Source organism: Haliotis rufescens, unplaced genomic scaffold (genome assembly GCF_023055435.1).
Source record: "Haliotis rufescens isolate VD_foot unplaced genomic scaffold, xgHalRufe1.0.p SCAF_56, whole genome shotgun sequence".
NCBI lineage: Eukaryota > Metazoa > Mollusca > Gastropoda > Lepetellida > Haliotidae > Haliotis > Haliotis rufescens.
Window position 1 is genome coordinate 2,565,534 of NW_025964290.1, and position 20,116 is coordinate 2,585,649.

Genomic DNA, 20,116 nt, shown 5'->3' on the forward strand with positions numbered 1-20,116 from the left:
TAGACATTTCGTTAGCATCCAAATATTAGCAAATGTGATGGCATAGACATTTCGTTAGCATCCAAATATTAGCAAATGTGATGACGTAGACATTTCGTTAGCATCCAAATATGAGCAAATGTGATGACGTAGACATTTCGTTAGCATCCAAATATTAGCAAATGTGATGACGTAGACATTTCGTTAGCATCCAAATATTAGCAAATGTGATGGCATAGACATTTCGTTAGCATCCAAATATTAGCAAATGTGATGATGTAGACATTTCGTTAGCATCCAAATATTAGCAAATGTGATGACGTAGACATTTTGTTAGAGATATTCCATATCAGCTCACAATTGTCACTAAATCTATGCATAATAAATAGAATGAAACTACCATTTTAATGACAAATTGTTAGCATCCATATTTTAGCAAATGTGATGACTTAAAATGAAATAGTTATGCCTCATTATCTCCCCCATAGTTATAGACTGGGTTTAGTGGATACAGTGAACGTCCATTATCATGATTATAATAACGAGGCAAATACCTCTTTTGATTCGTAATAATGGTGGCATGATAGCTCTCTCTCATTGGTTCTGATATCTGGCCTCAGGATTTGAAAAGTAATATGTAAAACTAATATTTGGTATTTGATATTTTATTACATTTTGAAATTTATGATCAAAATATCAAATAATTTGGAAGACATTTCTATTAATTTCAATCATGTTTTTTGGTTTGTAAATGTCGGGCCAAAAAAATATATATATTCTTTGTTTTTAATTAATTTTATGGAACATACCATTTGTATATAACTTTCCAACACATCCAGGTTTATTGACTTTATCAAGTTTATTGAGTTTATTTCAAATCACACCGTCAGCATGGTCAGCATGTCACCCTAAGTACTGCGCTAAAAGTTATCGGTGTGTTGAATGTGGAGAGACATTTACAGTATCAGATATAATATCATCATCAAAATGTATTTGGTCCCAGCCCTAGTTGTTATTGTTGTGGTGTTCCCTGCATGAAAATTTTGAAGCTCCCACTGACGAGGCCTCAAATAATAATAATTATACCGGTAATAATAATAATAATAATAATAATAATAATAACAACCATTGTATGTAAGCATCACTACATTAATTGTTTGATCAAAGAACTTGGTATAAGTGACATATCAAATAATGCCACATATAAGGCCAGTATGTTAACTGAGGAAGAAATCTGCCAAAACCACAAATCAGTACTGTCCACGTTTGACTTGACTCTAAAACCTGAAGACATGTCCATTCCTCTTTTGTACTGGATTCCAAAGCTCCATAAAAATCTGTACAAAGAGAGATGTATTGCTGTGTCCAGCAAATGTACCACCACAGAAAGTATTTGAGACAAGTGGAATTCATACCATGTGGATTTTTCAAAAGCTCAAAAGCTTTGCTTGCCTTTTTGCAATCTCAGAAAAGAACTAAGTTCCATTCTGTCAAGACATTTGGTTTTTCAACTTTGTACACTATCCCACATGACAAACTTAAGGAAAAACTTCTTTGATTAATAGGGCTTTTGTTACAAAACGTGGTGAACACAATTTCAGGTTCAGGACAATTTGTGAAAAATGAAAGGAATTGCCATCTGAAGTTTACTGAGTAAACGACATGTGAAATGCCGGACTTCGTCATTGATAACATCTACGTAACATTTGGGGATTAGACATTTAGGCAAGAAGTAGGCATACCCATGGGCACCAATTGTGCTCCCCTCCTTGCGGATCTGTTTCTTTATGCATATTTCTGTTCAGATTGGCAAAGTCAAAACAAGGTAATTTGGCCACGAAGTTTAACTTAAGCTTCAGGTAAATCGATGATCTGATATGGTTCAATAACAATCAAATAGCCAAATCCCTTCTACTGATTTACCCACCAGAACCAGGAGGAAAGGAGACCAGTGAGGCCGCCTCATGTCTCAATATTTAGATCCATGCATAATGATTGACAGTGACAAAACACTCTCCACAAGATGGTATTACAAGAGGGATGACTTCAGCTTTCCCAAAGTCAACTTTCCCTTCATCATGTTCATGTCGAGCAATATTCCAGCATCTCCAGCCTTTGGTGTTTACTTTTCACAACATTTGAGATGTAATCAATCATGCTCTTTCTACCTAGATTTCAAAGACAGTCATCATGGTCATACGACTCTTGCTCAGAAGTTGTTTGATCAAGGTTACAACATTAAAGGCCTCAGTAAAGCTTTCAAGAAGTTTTATGGTAGACATGTGGAGGACATTTCCAAATTTGATAAGAATGATGTCCGATGAAATTCCCTAATTTGAAATGTACCATATGTTCCCGTGTTTTTTCAGGTGAACAATTGACTTGCCTTTGTATGTGTTTGTGACAGGTGTCACCGGTGAATCAACTCTTTTTCTTTGGGATAGGGAAAGGGTTTTGTTGCTTTATTTGGAAACATCTGTAGCAAATGCATTAGTTTGAAAAAGGAAAGTGACAACTTCTTTATGTTTTCAGTAATCATCTCAACACACTCAAGCATATAATGGAAATACAAGGCCAAACACAGAATCCTGTCTCTCTTACTGAAACATGTGTAATCACGGACGGTGAGAGAGTATTGCTGGATCTCCAGAAACAATGTGTAACTGACACGCTGGAAACAGGTGATCTCCAGAAACAATCTGCTACTGACACCCCGGAAACAGGTGATCTCCAGAAACAATCTGTTACTGACATGCTGGAAACAGGTGATCTCCAGAAACAATCTGTTACTGACATGCTGGAAACAGGTGATCTCCAGAAACAATCTGTTACTGACACGCTGGAAACAGGTGATCTCCAGAAACAATCTGTTACTGACACGCTGGAAACAGGTGATCTCCAGAAACAATCTGCCACTGACACGCTGGAAACAGGTGATCTCCAGAAACAATCTGCCACTGACACCCCGGAAACAGGTGATCTCCAGAAACAATCTGTTACTGACATGCTGGAAACAGGTGATCTCAAGGAACAATCTGTTACTGACACGCAGGAAACAGGTGATCTCCAGAAACAATCTGTTACTGACACACTGGAAACAGGTGATCTCCAGAAACAATCTGTTACTGACACCCTGGAAACAGGTGATCTCAAGAAACAATCTGTTACTGACACGCTGGAAACAGGTGATCTCAAGAAACATAAATATTGTGGGGATGAGTCTCAAATATGTAGTGAGAAAGGGAAAACATTTATTACATCAGGTGATATGAAAAACGTTTGTCACAGTGAAGTCAAGCCATGTAAATGTGTTGAATGTGGGAAGACGTTTACACGATCTGGTTCACAGAGGTCACACATGATGATTCACAGTGGAATCAAGCCTTATCTGTGCATCGTGTGTGAGAAGACGCTTGCACGATCATGTACTCTGCAGACACACATGAGGAAACACAGTGGAGTTAAACCTTATAAGTGTGAGGAATGTGAGAAAACATTTACACAATCAAGTGCTCTGAAGTCACACATGAATATTCACAGCGGAATCAGGCCTTACAAGTGTGTTGAATGTGAGAAATCATTTACACGATCAAGTCATCTGAAGTTACACATGATGATTCACAGTGGGATTAAACCTTATCAGTGCATGGTGTGTGAGAAAACATTTGCACAATCATGTGCTCTGCAGGCACACATGAGGAAACACAGTGGAGTTAAACCTTATAAGTGTGTTGATTGTGAGAAAACGTTTACAGGATCAAGTGCTCTGAGGTCACACATGAAGATTCACAGTGGAATCAAGCCGTATCAGTGCATGGTGTGTGAGAAAACGTTTGCAGAATCATGGTCTCTGCAGACACACATGAGGATTCACACTGGAATCAAGCCTTATAAGTGTGTTGAATGTGAGAAAAAATTTACAAAATCAAGTCATCTGAAGTCACACATGAGGATTCACAGTGGAATGAAGCCGTATCAGTGCATGGTGTGTGAGAAAACATTTGCAGGATCATGTACTCTGCAGGTACACATGAGGATGCACAGTGGAATCAAGCCTTATAAGTGTGTTGAATGTGAGAAAACATTTAGACAATCAAGTGCTCTGAAGACACACATGAGGATTCACACTGGAATCAAGCCGTATCAGTGCATGGTGTGTGAGAAAACCTTTGCATTATCAGGTTCTCTGCAGACACACATGAGGATGCACAGTGGAATCAAGCCTTATAAGTGTTTTGAATGTGAGAAAACATTTTCACTTCAAGGTAATCTGCAGAGACACATGAGGATTCACAGTGGAGACAAACCTTATCAGTGTGTTCAATGTGGGAAAGCATTTGCAGATTTAAGTGCTCTGAGGAGACACATGAGGATTCACAGTGGAATCAAGCCGTATCAGTGCATGGTGTGTAAGAAAACGTTTGCAGGATCATGTAATCTGCAGGTACACATGAGGATGCACAGTGGAATCAAGCCTTATAAGTGTGTTGAATGTGAGAAAACATTTGCAGAATCAGGTTCTCTGCAGACACACATGAGGATGCACAGTGGAATCAAGCCTCATCAGTGCATCGTGTGTAAGAAAACATTTGCAGGATCATGTACTCTGCAGGTACACATGAGGATGCACAGTGGAATCAAGCCTTATAAGTGTGTTGAATGTGAGAAAACATTTAGACAATCAAGTCATCTAAAGTCACACATGAGGACTCACAGTGGAATCAAGCCATATAAGTGTGTTGAATGTGAGAAAACATTTAGCCAATCAAGTGCTCTGAAGACACACATGAGGATTCACAGTGGAATCAAGGCTTATAAGTGTGTTGAATGTGAGAAAACATTTACAAAATCAAATTATCTGAAGTCACACATGAGGATTCACAGTGGAATCAAGCCTTATAAGTGTGTTGAATGTGGGAAAACATTTAGACAATCAAGTCATCTGAAGTCACACATGAGGATGCACACTGGAATCAAGCCTTATAAGTGTGTTGAATGTGAGAAAACATTTAGACATTCAAGTGCTCTGAAGACACACATGAGGATGCACAGTGGAATCAAGCCTTATAAGTGTGTTGAATGTGCGAAAACATTTAGACAATCAAGTCATCTGAAGTCACACATGAGGATTCACAGTGGAATCTAACTGCATCAGTGCATGGTGTGTAAGAAAACGTTTGCAGGATCATGTACTCTGCAGGTACACATTAGGATGCACAGTGGAATCAAGCCTTATGAGTGTGTTGAATGTGAGAAAACAATTACAAAATCAAGTCATATGAAGTCACACATGAGGATCCACAGTGGAATCAAGCTGTATCAGTGCATGGTGTGTGAGAAAACCTTTGCATTATCAGGTTCTCTGCAGACACACATGAGGATGCACAGTGGAATCAAGCCTTATAAGTGTGTTGAATGTGAGAAAACAATTACAAAATCAAGTCATCTGAAGTCACACATGAGGATCCACAGTGGAATCAAGCTGTATCAGTGCATGGTGTGTGAGAAAACCTTTTGCATTATCAGGTTCTCTGCAGAGACACATGAGGATGCACAGTGGAATCAAGCCTTATAAGTGTGTTGAATGTGAGAAAACAATTACAAAATCAAGTCATCTGAAGTCACACATGAGGATCCACAGTGGAATCAAGCTGTATCAGTGCATGGTGTGTGAGAAAACCTTTGCATTATCAGGTTCTCTGCAGACACACATGAGGATGCACAGTGGAATCAAGCCTTATAAGTGTTTTGAATGTGAGAAAACATTTTCACTTCAAGGTAATCTGCAGAGACACATGAGGATTCACAGTGGAGACAAACCTTATCAGTGTGTTCAATGTGGGAAAGCATTTGCAGATTTAAGTGCTCTGAGGAGACACATGAGGATTCACAGTGGAATCAAGCCGTATCAGTGCATGGTGTGTAAGAAAACGTTTGCAGGATCATGTAATCTGCAGGTACACATGAGGATGCACAGTGGAATCAAGCCTTATAAGTGTGTTGAATGTGAGAAAACATTTAGACAATCAAGTGCTCTGAAGACACACATGAGGATGCACAGTGGAATCAAGCCATATAAGTGTGTTGAATGTGAGAAAACGTTTACACTTCAAGGTCATCTGCAGAGATACATGAGGATTCACAGTGGAATCTAGCCGCATCAGTGATCTGTGTGTCTATTTTGGAATATGGATGCATGAAAATCGATTGTGGTGGGTGGAGGGTGAGGGGTATGTTGCAGTATTATGGAAAAACCAGTGTGGGTGTAAGTGTTTTGTAATTACGTCATAGGGTTGTTTCAGCATGTGTGTGAATGCATGCGTGATCAGTTATAACCAGGGTATTTGGGGAAAAAGTGTTTTTAATATTAATTTGAAATGAGGTTTATGACATTCTATCAGGCTTTTGGTTAAAATACGAAATGGTCATCTGAGAGGTGACAACTTGGTGAGGCTTCAACCAAGAGGTCAAAAGGTTATTGATTCTATTGATTCAAATGAAAAGATGGTATGGATAATCAGTCTTTGAGTGACCAAATATTGTATGAATTATTGCTTGATTGGAATCTGATTAAGGATATCTTGGTAAATTAGTAAATACCATTTTGACATAGTATCTGGCTTTCATCCTAGGTTCATGAACTTTGTTTGATTGACTGATGAATTTAGAAAGTTAACTGAGTTATTTTAGACAAGAAGAGTTTGATAGCGCAAACTGAATCTGCCATTTGGAGATTGGAAAATAGCTTCTGTTGAAATGAGCGTATGAGTCATTTCGGTATGACTTGGAACATTATTTCGATGGGTGGAGATAAAATTATCATCAAGGGTATTTTATGAGTTGTCCGGGAGTGGTGCGGGGATTCGGAAACTCACGGCTGAACAGAGAGGTTCTCTCTATAGATTGGAAGTCCGGGTCAGAAAAGTATTAGAGTTAACAGTGGATCAGAAATATTATCAGGCTCTTCGATATATCCTTTAAGTATGTGTTGTATTTAACATGCCTACGCAGATAAGAAATGATGAAAAGGACGTAGAGGTAACATGCCTACGCAGATAAAAAAATGATGAAAAGGACGTATAGGTAACATGCCTACGCAGATATGAAATGATGGTAAGTCGTGGAGGTCACATGCCTACGCTGTCATGAGATGTTGATAAGCCGTGGAGGTAACATGCCCAAGCCGTAATAATGTCAACAAGGTCATAGAGGGAACATGTCTACGTGTATTTGAGAGTGATAAAACACATAAAAAACCGGATGCCTATGTTGTTTGAAAAGCTTGAGAGATCAAGTCTAGAGATGCCTGACAGTCTCTAGTGGTGAGGTAGATATTTCTCTACCTCAGGTTGCTGAGTACATTGAGGACAGTTGAAAGACTAACGATGAATTCATTCAGGACGAAGGACAGAGAGTCAATTTGTCTTGTAGATTGGGTGAAGACCTATAAATCGGTCATGGGATGTAGATGACTGGCCAATCATATTTGTACAGAAGAGTTTTGCCTGGTCAGAAGGCTGTTGGAGGAGAAGGAATGTTTTTTTTGGTTTTTTTCATGAGTTAAGATGCTGACACAGACACAACAATAGGAGTGAAAAATGGACATACGGTTATATTACTGGGATTGAAGTTGTAAGAAATCAGAAGCTGTTTAAAAACAAGGCCTTTTAACTTAAAAATATTCAACTGACCCACAAGTACAGCATATTATTGACACATGAACTGGAACTGTATGAACATAAGCGCTGTGTTCTGCGGTTAACTTAATGTTGGTAGACACTATTCATGAGAGAGTAATATGTTGTATGGTAACAAAGATAAGCATTAATCTTCGGAGAGCTGTTAAACTCGCAATACAAAATAAGATAATCTACACTGACCCAACCAATCCTATTTTTATTAATAACTGGACTCCAGTGGGAGGGACTCAATGGCTATCAGGAAGCTCATATATGATTCAGGGATGCTTCTTCGGACATATGCTTCAAAGGACTCATACTTTTAACTATCTACATGGGTAATGTGTCAAGAAGGTTAGTACTAAGTTTTACCAATAATAACCTGGCAGATATCAAACCAATGTTTATTTATAATATTAATATTCTATTCTATGCAGGAGTTTTGGTTATCTTTGCCATGGCAGTGTACATTATTGTGAAGGGAATGAGGAACTCTAAGACCTATTTGAAAATAGAACTGGCATCTTGAACTAAATTTACTCACTTTACTTTGGCTATGATTCCAGTTAGTCTGTTATATCTTAGAAGTTTAGGACCAAACATGATTCCACAATCGATCCCATCGCTACTCACACAGCTGCTGTTGGGGATGTAATGTTAATTTATCCATCCGTTCCGCAGAGACCAGAGAACATTGAAATGTCGCAATTTTAGGAATTTACGTGATCCCAGACAGACTAGTGTCCTCTTGTATAAATGTTGATGTTATATTGTATTCAAGATGTTTCCTTTATTACATGGTTTATGCTTTTGTGCTTATTTATATGCATTTAAACATTATTTATATATGAATGGGTATACCAACAATATGAGAAAAACATACTGAATTTCATGAGAGGACATTTATCTGTTATATGTTACCATGGTTACCAGTATGTTGTATATGGTGTGTTGCATTGCATTGGGTTTTTATTGATTGTTTGAATATGTATACTGTATTAGTAGATGCAGATGTTTTCTTTGAAAACACTTGTGAGCAGTCTTACCATTAGGAATATGTATGTTGTGGGATGTTTGATGACTTGAATATTTGTTGATAGATTGCACATGTGATCACTGCCCAATGAGACATTTGACAATATTCCAGGTCCAGTGACTTAATAATAAGTTGATGTTGTCTTGATGTTGAAAAAACATTATTATGATTTTTACCTAGAAGGAAAATGTTCAAATGTGCAATATACGATCATAATCATTACAAAACGTTTTTATCAATTAAATAACTGATCTGAATCTGCAGAATTTTTACAAGGAAGAATTGTGTGATTATGATTTCATTTATGCCTTTATAGCCTTGACATGTTACTAGTCTCAGATAGGTACAACCCAAGACAGGTCCTATCTGAGACATTACATTGTAAAATTTCATTGTATTGTTTTTCCTGGTCCTCAGATGCATACACACAAGTTGCTACATATTGATATTGTAATATTGTACTGCTGAAAGTTATATGTATGTATATGTATATTTGCCATGTTTGCCATAAAAATTCTTTGGTTAATCGCATGGGACATGCTCTACAACAGGAAGGGCATGTATAACCAGGGTATTTTGGGAAAAAGTGTTTTAAATATTAATTTAAAATGAGGTTTATGACATTCTATCAGGCTTTGGGTTAAGGTATTAGAGTTAACAGTGGATAAGAAATATTATCAGGCTCTTCGATATATCCTTAAAGTATGTGTTGTATTTAAGGTATACAGGCTACAAGAAAATATCTGAGGACTATATGTGTACATTTATGATTAATTCCATCATAAATAAAAAGGACTTGAGCAAACCAGCTGACTTGTGATTTTGAGAGAGCTACATCATCCCCAGAACCAAGGAGTGGTTGATAAGTACAAGTGACCTAAGGTAGAAGGGTAAAGTACCCGACCCCCAAGGTTACACAGAGATGGCATGCGCACGTGCGTGCGTGCGTTTTTTTATCGTTGGAAATATGACCTGTATGTTCTGTATAGTGTGTGTGTGTTTGACTGTAGCCTGGTTGTATGGGTAGGCTGCTCTTGGCACTTCACTGACCCAGGCAATGACAAGGCAAATACCTCTTTTGATTCGTAATAATGGTGGCATGATAGCTCTCTCTCATTGGTTCTGATATCTGGCCTCAGGATTTGATTCATATGAAAAGTAATATATAAAAATAACTTTCCAACACATCCATGTGTTTTCTGTTTTTCCACATGAGGATGTAATGGTAATTGCCCTTTAATAGCATAACAGTAGTCATGGTACGAGAATTAATCAACTGAAGACACTTCCATTTGAGTTTATTGAGGTTATTGAGTTCATCAAGTTTATCGAATTTATTGAGTTTATCAAGTTTATTTCAAATCACACCATCAGCATGTCACCCTAAGAACTGCACTAAGATCTTATCAGTGTGTGGACTGTGGAGCGACATTTACAGTATCAGGTATAATATCATCATCAAAATGTATTTGGTTCCAGCCCTAGTTGTTATTGGTGGTGTTTCCTGCATGAAATTTTTGTAGTTCCCACTGACAAGGCCTCAAATAATAATAATAATAATAATAATAATAATAATAATAATAATAATAACAATAATAATAACTATTACATGTAAGCATCACTACATTAATTGTTTGATCAAAGAACTTGGTATAAATGACATATCAAATAATGCCACATATAAGGCCAGTGTGTTAACTGAGGAAGAAATCTGCCAAAACCATGCATCAGTACTGTCCACTTTTGACTTGACTCTAAAACCTGAAGACATGTCCATTCCTCTTTTGTACTGGATTCAAAGGCTCCATAAAATCTGTACAAAGAGAGATATATTGCTGTGTCCAGCAAATAAACCACCAAATCCCTGTCTCAACGACTAACCAGAATCCTTGATACAATCAAGGAAGGGGTTTCTGTATATTCACAGAAAGTATTTGAGACAAGTGGAATTCATACCATGTGGATTTTTCAAAAACTCAAAGGATTTTCTTGATTTTTTGCAGTCTCAGAAAAGAACCAAGTTCCATTCTGTCAAGACATTTCTGTTTTTCAACTTTGTACACTACTATCCCACATGACAAACTTAAGGAAAAACTTCTTTGATTAATAGGGCTTTTGTTACAAAACGTGGTGAACACAATTTCAGGTTCAGGACAATTTGTGAAAAATGAAAGGAAATGCCATCTGAAGTTTACTGAGTAAACAATATGTGAAATGCTGCACTTCCTCATTGATAACATCTACATAAAATCTGGGGATTAGACATTTAGGCAAGAAGTAGGCATACCCATGGGCACCAATTGTGCTCCCCTCCTTGTGGATCTGTTTCTTTATGCATATTTCTGTTCAGATTGGCAAAGTCAAAACAAGGTTATTTGGCCACGAAGTTTAACTTAAGCTTCAGGTATATCGATGATCTGATATGGTTCAATAACAATCAAATAACCAAATCCCTTCTACTGATTTACCCACCTGAACCAGGAAGAAAGGAGACCAGTGAGGCCGCCTCATGTCTCAATATTTAGATCCATGCATAAAGATTCAGAGTGACAAAACACTCTCCACAAGACGGTATTACAAGAGGGATGACTTCAGCTTTCCAATAGTCAACTTTCCCTTCATGTCGAGCAATATTCCAGCAGCTCCAGCCTTTGGTGTTTACTTTTAACAACATTTGAGATATCAAGAATGCTCTTTCTACCAAGGTTTCAAAGAGCCACATACGACTCTTGCCCAGAAGTTGTTTGATCAAGGTTACAACATTAAAGGCCTCAGTAAAGCTTTCAAGAAGTTTTATGGTAGACATGTGGAGGACATTTCCAGATTTGATGTCCAATAAAATTCCTTATTTTGACCTGTACAATATGTTCCCATGTTTTTTTCAGGTGAACAATTGACTTGCCTCTGCATGTGTTTGTGACAGGTGTCACTGGTGGGGCAGGAGGCGCTCACCTATTCATGAACCCTTGGTATCATTACTATTTGACGGTGATTCATAAACACATGCTCATGATATAGTCCGAGTCGTACTATCAACTCTTTTTCTTTTGGATATAGAAAGGGTTTGTTGCTTTATTTGGAAACATCTGTAAAAAATAAATGCATTAATTTGCAAAGGAAAGTGACAACTTCTTTATGTTTTCAGTAATCATCTCAACACACTCAAGCATATAATGGAAATACAAGGCCAAACACAGAGTCCTGGCTCTCTTACTGAAACATGTGTAATCGCGGATGGTGAGAGAGTATTGCTGGATCTCAAGAAATACTCTGCTACTGACACGCTGGAAACAGGTGATCTCCAGAAATTCTCTGTTACTGACACGCTGGAAACAGGTGATCTCCAGAAATACTCTGTTACTGACACGCTGGAAACAGGTGATCTCCAGAAATACTCTGTTACTGACACGCAGGAAACAGGTGATCTCCAGAAATACTCTGCTACTGACATGCTGGAAACAGGTGATCTCCAGAAACAATCTGTTATTGACATGCTGGAAACAGGTGATCTCAAGAAACAATCTGTTACTGACATGCTGGAAACAGGTGATCTCAAGAAATACTCTGTTACTGACACGCTGGAAACAGGTGATCTCCAGAAACAATCTGTTACTGACATGCTGGAAACAGGTGATCTCCAGAAATACTCTGTTACTAACACGGTGGAAACAGGTGATCTCCAGAAATACTCTGTTACTGACATGCTGGAAACAGGTGATCTCCAGAAATACTCTGCTACTGACACGCTGGAAAAGGGTGATCTCAAGGAACAATCTGCTACTGACACGCTGGAAACAGGTGATCTCAAGAAACATAAATCTTGTGGAGGTCAAGCAAAGCAGTCTCAAACGTGTAGTGAGAACGGGAACACATTCATTAAATCAGGTGGTATGAAAAAGCACACCTTTTGTCACAGTGAAGTCAAGCCTCATGAGTGTGTTGAATGTGAGAAAACATTTAGACAATCAAGTCATCTGAAGTCACACATGAGGATTCACAGTGGAATCAAGCCTTATCAGTGCATTGTGTGTGAGAAAACATTTACAGCATCAGGTACTCTCCAGACACACATGAGGATTCACACTGGAATCAAGCCTTATAAATGTGTTGAATGTGGGAAAGTATTTACACAGTCAAGTATCTTGCAGTCACACATGAGTATTCACAGTGGAATCAGGCCTTATCAGTGCACTGTATGCGAGAAAACATTTACATTTCAAGGTTCTCTGCAGAGACACAAGAGGCTTCACAGTGGAATCAGGCCTTATCAGTGCACTGTATGTGAGAAAACATTTACAGTTCAAGGTTCTCTGAAGAGTCACATGAGGACTCACAGTGGAATCAAACCTTATCAGTGCATGGTGTGTGAGAAAACATTTACTCATGAAGGTTCTCTCCAGAGACACATGAGGGTTCACAGTGGAGACAAACCTTATCAGTGTGTTCAATGTGAGAAAACTTTTGCAGAATTAGGTAATCTGAAGATCCATATGAGGATTCACAGTGGAATCAAGCCTTATCAGTGCATGGTGTGTGAGAAAAAGTTTGCAGAATCAAGTTCTCTGAAGACACACATAAGGAAACACAGTGGAGTTAAGCCTTATAAGTGTGAGGAATGTGAGAAAACATTTACAGGATCAAGTGCTCTGAAGACACACATGATGATTCACAGTGGAATCAAGCCGTATCAGTGTGTTGAATGTGGGCAAAGATTCACACAATCCCATTCCCTGAGATCACACATGATGATGCACAGTGGAATCAGGCCTTATGAGTGTGTTGAATGTGAGAAAACATATATACGATCAAGTCATCTGAAGAAACACATGAAGATTCACAGTGAAATCAAGCCATATCAGTGATCTGTGTGACTATTTTTGAATATGGATGCATGAAAATCTAGATTGGGGAGGTAGACATGGTAGAGGGATATGTGTAATCATGTACCAGTATCATGGAACTATCAGCATTGGTGTAAGTGTTTTGGCTGGTGGGTGGAGGTGGGCTGGGGGATGGGGGGGGGGGGGGGGGGGGAATGTGTAATTACGTCTTAGGGTTGTTTCAGCATGTGTGTGGATGCATGAGTGATGACCTATATGTTCTATATAGTCAGGGTATGTTTGACTGTCCAGCCACTGAAATGTAACTGTAAATGTCATTGTAACTGCATTTGAACAGCAATGGACATCTCTATACTTGTATTAAATTCTTGTTCTTGTATTCTACTATAAGACAATAAACGGTATTATAAGGGAAAAAAATCTATGTAACTTCCTCAAAAGCTGATGTATCTCAAAGCTGGCAGCCTCGAGTGAAAGGATCTGCCACAGATTATAGATAGGATCACGAATGTCACTGAGGGTAGATCATTTGATAACGTCTGCTTACGAAGTTGTGTCTCGTTTGTTAGTGATCGTAGCTTTTAATCTGTTTTTGACCCACTCCTTATTTCTCACTCCTGGTGACTAGCTTGGTTGTACAGGTAGGCTGCTCTTGGCACTTCACTGACCCAGGCAATGACACCACAATAGCGACCTCCACTGGACAAAGGAACCTGGCGGACACACTTTATCAGCTGTTTATGTATCTACTGCAGAGAGACGCTAGAACTCATGTTTAGAATATGCTCTTGGCCTTTTCAAAATTTACTTTTGTCTTGTATATGTCATGAGAATAAGACCAATTGTTTCGAGACACGAAGAGCGCCGTCACATAGGCGAAATTAAACAGTGACACACAGCCCATTTTCTAAAGAGACATTTGCATTAATATTTCATGTCACCTCACTATTGTCACAAAATCTATCCACAATACATAAAATTAAATGTCTTTGTTAATAACAATTGGTTAGCATCCATATTTTAGCAAATGTGATGACTTAAAATCAAATTGTTTTGCCTCATTATCTCCCCCATAGTTATATACTGGGTTTGGTGGATACAGTGAACGTCCATTATCATAATTATAATAACGAGGCAAATACCTCTTTTGATTCGTAATAATGGTGGCATGATAGCTCTCTCTCATTGGTTCTGATATCTGGCCTCAGGATTTGATTCATATGAAAAGTAATAGATCCATATAAAAATAATATTTTGTATTTGATATATTATTACATAATGAAATTAATAATTGGAAGACATTTATATTAATTTCAAACATGTTTTTTGGTTTGTACATGTTGGGCAAAACAAGATAAAAAAAAGAAGAATATATTCTTTGTTTTTAATTAATTTTATGGAACATACCATTTGTATATAACTTTCCAACACATCCATGTGTTTTCTTTTTTTCACATGAGGATGTGATGGTAATTGCCCTTTAATAGCATAACAGTAGTCATGGTACGAGAATTACCAACTGAAGACACTTCCGTTTGAGTTTATCGAGTTTATTGAGTTTATTGAGTTTATTTCAAATCACACCGTCAGCATGGTCAGCATGTCACCCTAAGTACTGCGCTAAAAGTTATCGGTGTGTTGACTGTGGAGAGACATTTACAGTATCAGGTATAATATCATCATTAAAATGTATTTGGTCCCAGCCCTGCATGAAAATTTTGAAGCTCCCATTGACGAGGCCTCAAATAATAATAATAATATTTTTACTGGTAATAATAATAATAATAATAATAATAACAACCATTGTATGTAAGCATCACTACATTAATTGTTTGATCAAAGAACTTGGTATAAGTGACATATCAAATAATGCCACATATAAGGCCAGTATGTTAACTGAGGAAGGAATCTGCCAAGACCACAACTCAGTACTGTCCACTTTTGACTTGACTCTAAAACCTGAAGACATGTCCATTCCTCTTTTGTACTGGATTCCAAAGCTCCATAAAAATCTGTACAAAGAGAGATATATTGCTGTGTCCAGCAAATGTACCACCAAATCCCTGTCTCAACAACTAACCAGAATCCTTAATACAATCAAGGAAGGACTTTCTGTATATTCACAGAAAGTATTTGAGACAAGTGGAATTTATACCATGTGGATTTTTCAAAAACTCAAAGGATTTGCTTGACTTTTTGCAATCTCAGAAAAGAACCAAGTTCCATTCTGTCAAGACATTTGGTTTTTCAACTTTGTACACCACTATCCCACATGACAAACTTAAGGAAAAACTTCTTTGATTAATAGGGCTTTTGTTACAAAACGTGGTGAACACAATTTCAGGTTCAGGACAATTTGTGAAAATGAAAAGAAATGCTATCTGAAGTTTACTGAGAAAACAATATGTGAAATGCCAGACTTCCTCATTGATAACATCTACATAAAATCTGGGGATTAGACATTTAGGCAAGAAGTAGGCATACCCATGGGCACCAATTGTGCTCCCCTCCTTGCGGATCTGTTTCTTTATGCATATTTCTGTTCAGATATGCAGAGTCAAAAACAAGGTAATTTGGCCACGAAGTTTAACTTAAGCTTCAGGTATATCGATGATCTGATATGGTTCAATAACAATCAAATAACCAAATCCCTTCTACTGATTTACCCACCTGAACCAGGAAGAAAGGAGACCAGTGAGGCCGCCTCATGTCTCAATATTTAGATCCATGCATAAAGATTCAGAGTGACAAAACACTCTCCACAAGACGGTATGACCAGAGGGATGACTTTAGCTTTCCAAAAGTCAACTTTTTCTTCATGTCGAGCAATATTCCAGCAGCTCCAGCCTTTGGTGTTTACTTTTCACAAATTTAAGATACAATCGATCATGCTTTATCTACCAAGATTTCAAAGAGTGTCATACGACTCTTGCTCAGAAGTTGTTTGATCAAGGTTACAACATTAAAGGCCTCAGTAAAGCTTTCAAGAAGTTTTATGGTAGACATGTGGAGGACAAATTTCTCCAAATTTGTGAAGAAGGATGTCCGATGAATTTCCCTATTTTGACTTTTGCAATATGTTGAAATGTTTTTTTTCAGGTGAACAATTGACTTGCCTTTGCATGTGTTTGTGACAGGTGTCACTGGTGGGGCAGGAGGCACTCACCTTTTCGAGAACACCTGGTATCATTACTATTTGACGGTGATTCATAAACACATGCTCATGATATAGTCCGAGTCGTACTATCAACTCTTTTACTTTTGGATATGGAAAGGGCTTTGTTGCTTTATTTGGAAAAAACTGTAGCAAATGCATTAATTTGAAAAGGACAGTGACAACTTCTTTATGGTTTCAGTAATCATCTCAACACACTCAAGCAAATAATGGAAATACAAGGCCAAACACAGAACCCTGGCTCTCTTACTGAAACACGTCTAATCACGGACGGTGAGAGAGTATTGCTGGATCTCAAGAAATACTCTGCTACTGACACGCTGGAAACAAGTGATCTCCAGAAACAATGTGTTGCTGACACGCCGGATACAGGTGATCTCCAGAAACAATCTGTTACTGACACCCCGGAAACAGGTGATCTCCAGAAACAATGTGTTGCTGACACGCTGGAAACAGGTGATCTCCAGAAACAATCTGTTACTGACACACTGGAAAGAGGTGATCTCAAGAAACAATGTGTTGCTGACACGCTGGAAACAAGTGATCTCCAGAAACAATGTGTTGCTGACACGCTGGAAACAGGTGATCTCCAGAAACAATGTGTTGCTGACACGCCGGATACAGGTGATCTCCAGAAACAATCTGTTACTGACACCCCGGAAACAGGTGATCTCCAGAAACAATGTGTTGCTGACACGCTGGAAACAGGTGATCTCCAGAAACAATCTGTTACTGACACACTGGAAAGAGGTGATCTCAAGAAACAATGTGTTGCTGACACGCTGGAAACAGGTGATCTCCAGAAACAATCTGTTACTGACACGCTGGAAACAAGTGATCTCCAGAAACAATGTGTTACTGACACGCTGGAAACAGGTGATCTCCAGAAACAATGTGTTACTGACACGCTGGAAACAGGTGATCTCCAGAAACAATCTGTTGCTGACACACTGGAAAGAGGTGATCTCAAGAAACAATCTGTTACTGACACGCTGGAAACAGGTGATCTCATGAAACAATCTGTTGCTGACACACTGGAAACAGGTGATCTCAAGGAACAGTTTGTTACTGACACGCTGGAAACAGGTGATCTCAAGGAACAGTTTGTTACTGACACGCTTGAAACAGGTGATCTCAAGGAACCATCTGTTACTGACATACTGGAAACAGGTGATCTCAAGAAACAATCTGTTACTGACACGCTGGAAACAGGTGATCTCAAGGAACCATCTGTTACTGACACGCTGGAAATAGGTGATCTCAAGGAACAGTTTGTTACTGACACGCTGGAAACAGGTGATCTCAAGGAACAATCTGTTGCTGACATGCTGGAAACAGGTGATCTCAAGAATCAATCTGTTGCTGACACACTTGAAACAGGTGATCTCCAGAAACATAAATATTGTGGGGGTCAGTCTCAAATGTGTAGTGAGAAAGGGAAAACATTGATTATATCAGGTGATATGAAAAATGTTTGTCACATTGAAGTCAAGTCATGTAAATGTGTTGTATGTGGGAAGATGTTTGCAGAAGCAGGTTCTCTGCAGACACACATGAGAATGCATAGCGGAATCAAGCAATATCAGTGTGTTGAATGTGAGAAAAGATTCATACAATCACATTCCCTGAGGTCACACATGAAGATTCACAGTGGAATCAAGCCGTATCAGTGCATGGTGTGTGAGAAAACGTTTGCAGGATCAGGCTCTCTGCAGACACACATAAGGATGCACAGTGGAATCAAGCCTTATAAGTGTGTTGAATGTGAGAAAACATTTATACAATCAGGTCACCTGAAGTCACACATGAAGATTCACAGTGGAATCAAGCCGTATCAGTGCATGGTGTGTGAGAAAACGTTTGCAGGATCAGGCTCTCTGCAGACACACATAAGGATGCACAGTGGAATCAAGCCTTATAAGTGTGTTGAATGTGAGAAAACATTTATACAATCAAGTCACCTGAAGACACACATGAAGATTCACAGTGGAATCAAGCCGTATCAGTGCATGGTGTGTGAGAAAACGTTTTCAGAATCATGGTCTCTGCAGACACACATGAGGATGCACAGTGGAATCAAGCCTTATAAGTGTGTTGAATGTGAGAAAACATTTACACAACCAAGTCACCTGAAGAGACACATGAGGATTCACAGTGGAATCAAGTCATATCAGTGCATGGTGTGTGAGAAAAAGTTTGCAGAATCAGGCACTCTGCAGACACACATGAGGATTCACAGTAGAATCAAGCCGTATCAGTGTGTTGAATGTGGGAAAAGATTTACACAATCAAGTCATCTGAAGGCACACATGAGTATTCACAGTGGAATCAGGCCTTATCAGTGCATGGTGTGTGATAAAACATTTACACTTCAAGGGTCTCTGCAGACACACATGAGGACTCACAGTGGAATCAAGCCTTATCAGTGCATGGTGTGTGAGAAAACATTTACAGTTCAAGGTACTCTGCAGAGACACATGAGGATTCACAGTGGAGACAAACCTTATCAGTGTGTTCAATGTGGGAAAGGATTTGCAGATTTAAGTACTCTAAGGAGACACATGCTGATTCACAGTGGAATCAAGCCTCATCAGTGCATCGTGTGTGAGAAAACATTTACCCAATCAGGTCAACTGACGACACACATGAGGATTCACAGTGAAATCAAGCAACATCAGTGATCTGTGTGTCTATTTTGGAATATGGATGCATGAAAATCTAGATTGGGGAGGTAGACATGGTAGAGGGATATGTGTAATTATGTACCAGTATTAAGGAAATACCAGCATTGGTGTAAGTGTTTCGGCTGGAGGGTGGAGGTGGGCTGGTGTGGGGAGTGGATGATTAGAGGGATGTGTAATTATGTACCAGTATCATGGAACTACCAGCATTGGTGTAAGTGTTTCGGCTGGTGGGTGGTGGAGGGATGGGGGTGATGTGTAAATATGTACCAGTATCATGGAAATACCAGCATTGGTGTAAGTGCTTCGGCTGGAGGGTGGAGGTGGGCTGGTGTGGGGAGTGGATGATTAGGGGGATGTGTAATTACGTCTTAGGGTTGTTTCAGCAGCATGTGTGTGAATGCATGAGTGATATGTGATGACTGTGTGTGTGTGTGTGTGTGCGTGCGTGCGTGCGTGCGTGCGTGCGTGTGTGTTTGACTGTCCACCCACTGAAATGTAACTGTAAATGTCATTGTAACTGCATTTGAACAGCAATGGACATCTCAATACTTTTATTGACTTCTTGTTCTTGTATTCAACTATAAGACAATAAACGGTATTATAAAGGGGAAATTTTTATGTAACTTCCTCAAAAGCTGATGTATCTCAAAGCTGGCAGCCTCGAGTGTAAGGATCTGCCACAGATTATAAGATTACATCGCGAATGTCACTGAGGGTAGATC

At 38.8% G+C, this 20,116-nt stretch overlaps 3 protein-coding genes across 3 annotated transcripts in view; all 3 read left to right on the forward strand.

Moving 5' to 3' along the window:
• LOC124141756 (zinc finger protein 845-like) overlaps window positions 1-20,006 on the forward strand; it is a 47,411-nt gene extending 27,405 nt beyond the window's left edge. Inside the window, exons 2-3 of the mRNA XM_048385235.1 lie at window positions 11,840-13,555; window positions 16,892-20,006. Coding sequence (XP_048241192.1) covers window positions 11,868-13,555; window positions 16,892-19,391 — 4,188 coding nt within the window. The 5' untranslated portion in view covers window positions 11,840-11,867 and the 3' untranslated portion in view covers window positions 19,392-20,006. The remainder of the gene's footprint in view (window positions 1-11,839; window positions 13,556-16,891) is intronic.
• LOC124141757 (zinc finger protein 271-like) lies at window positions 1,823-5,141 on the forward strand. Its single transcript, XM_048385273.1, has one exon. It carries the CDS (start codon window positions 2,540-2,542, stop codon window positions 5,123-5,125), a length of 2,586 nt encoding a protein of 861 aa, XP_048241230.1. The 5' UTR covers window positions 1,823-2,539; the 3' UTR covers window positions 5,126-5,141.
• Window positions 5,523-7,082, forward strand: LOC124141705 (zinc finger protein 468-like). The gene has a single exon (XM_046509768.2). The coding sequence runs from the start codon at window positions 5,523-5,525 to the stop codon at window positions 6,132-6,134; it is 612 nt and encodes a 203-aa protein (XP_046365724.2). The 3' UTR covers window positions 6,135-7,082.
• Window positions 20,007-20,116: the final 110 nt, after the last annotated feature.

Excerpts from the sequence above, each read along its gene's own strand:
- LOC124141705 (XM_046509768.2), top strand. The coding sequence starts at position 5,523 with ATGAGGATGCACAGTGGAATCAAGCCTTATAAGTGTGTTGAATGTGAG.
- LOC124141757 (XM_048385273.1), top strand. The coding sequence starts at position 2,540 with ATGGAAATACAAGGCCAAACACAGAATCCTGTCTCTCTTACTGAAACA.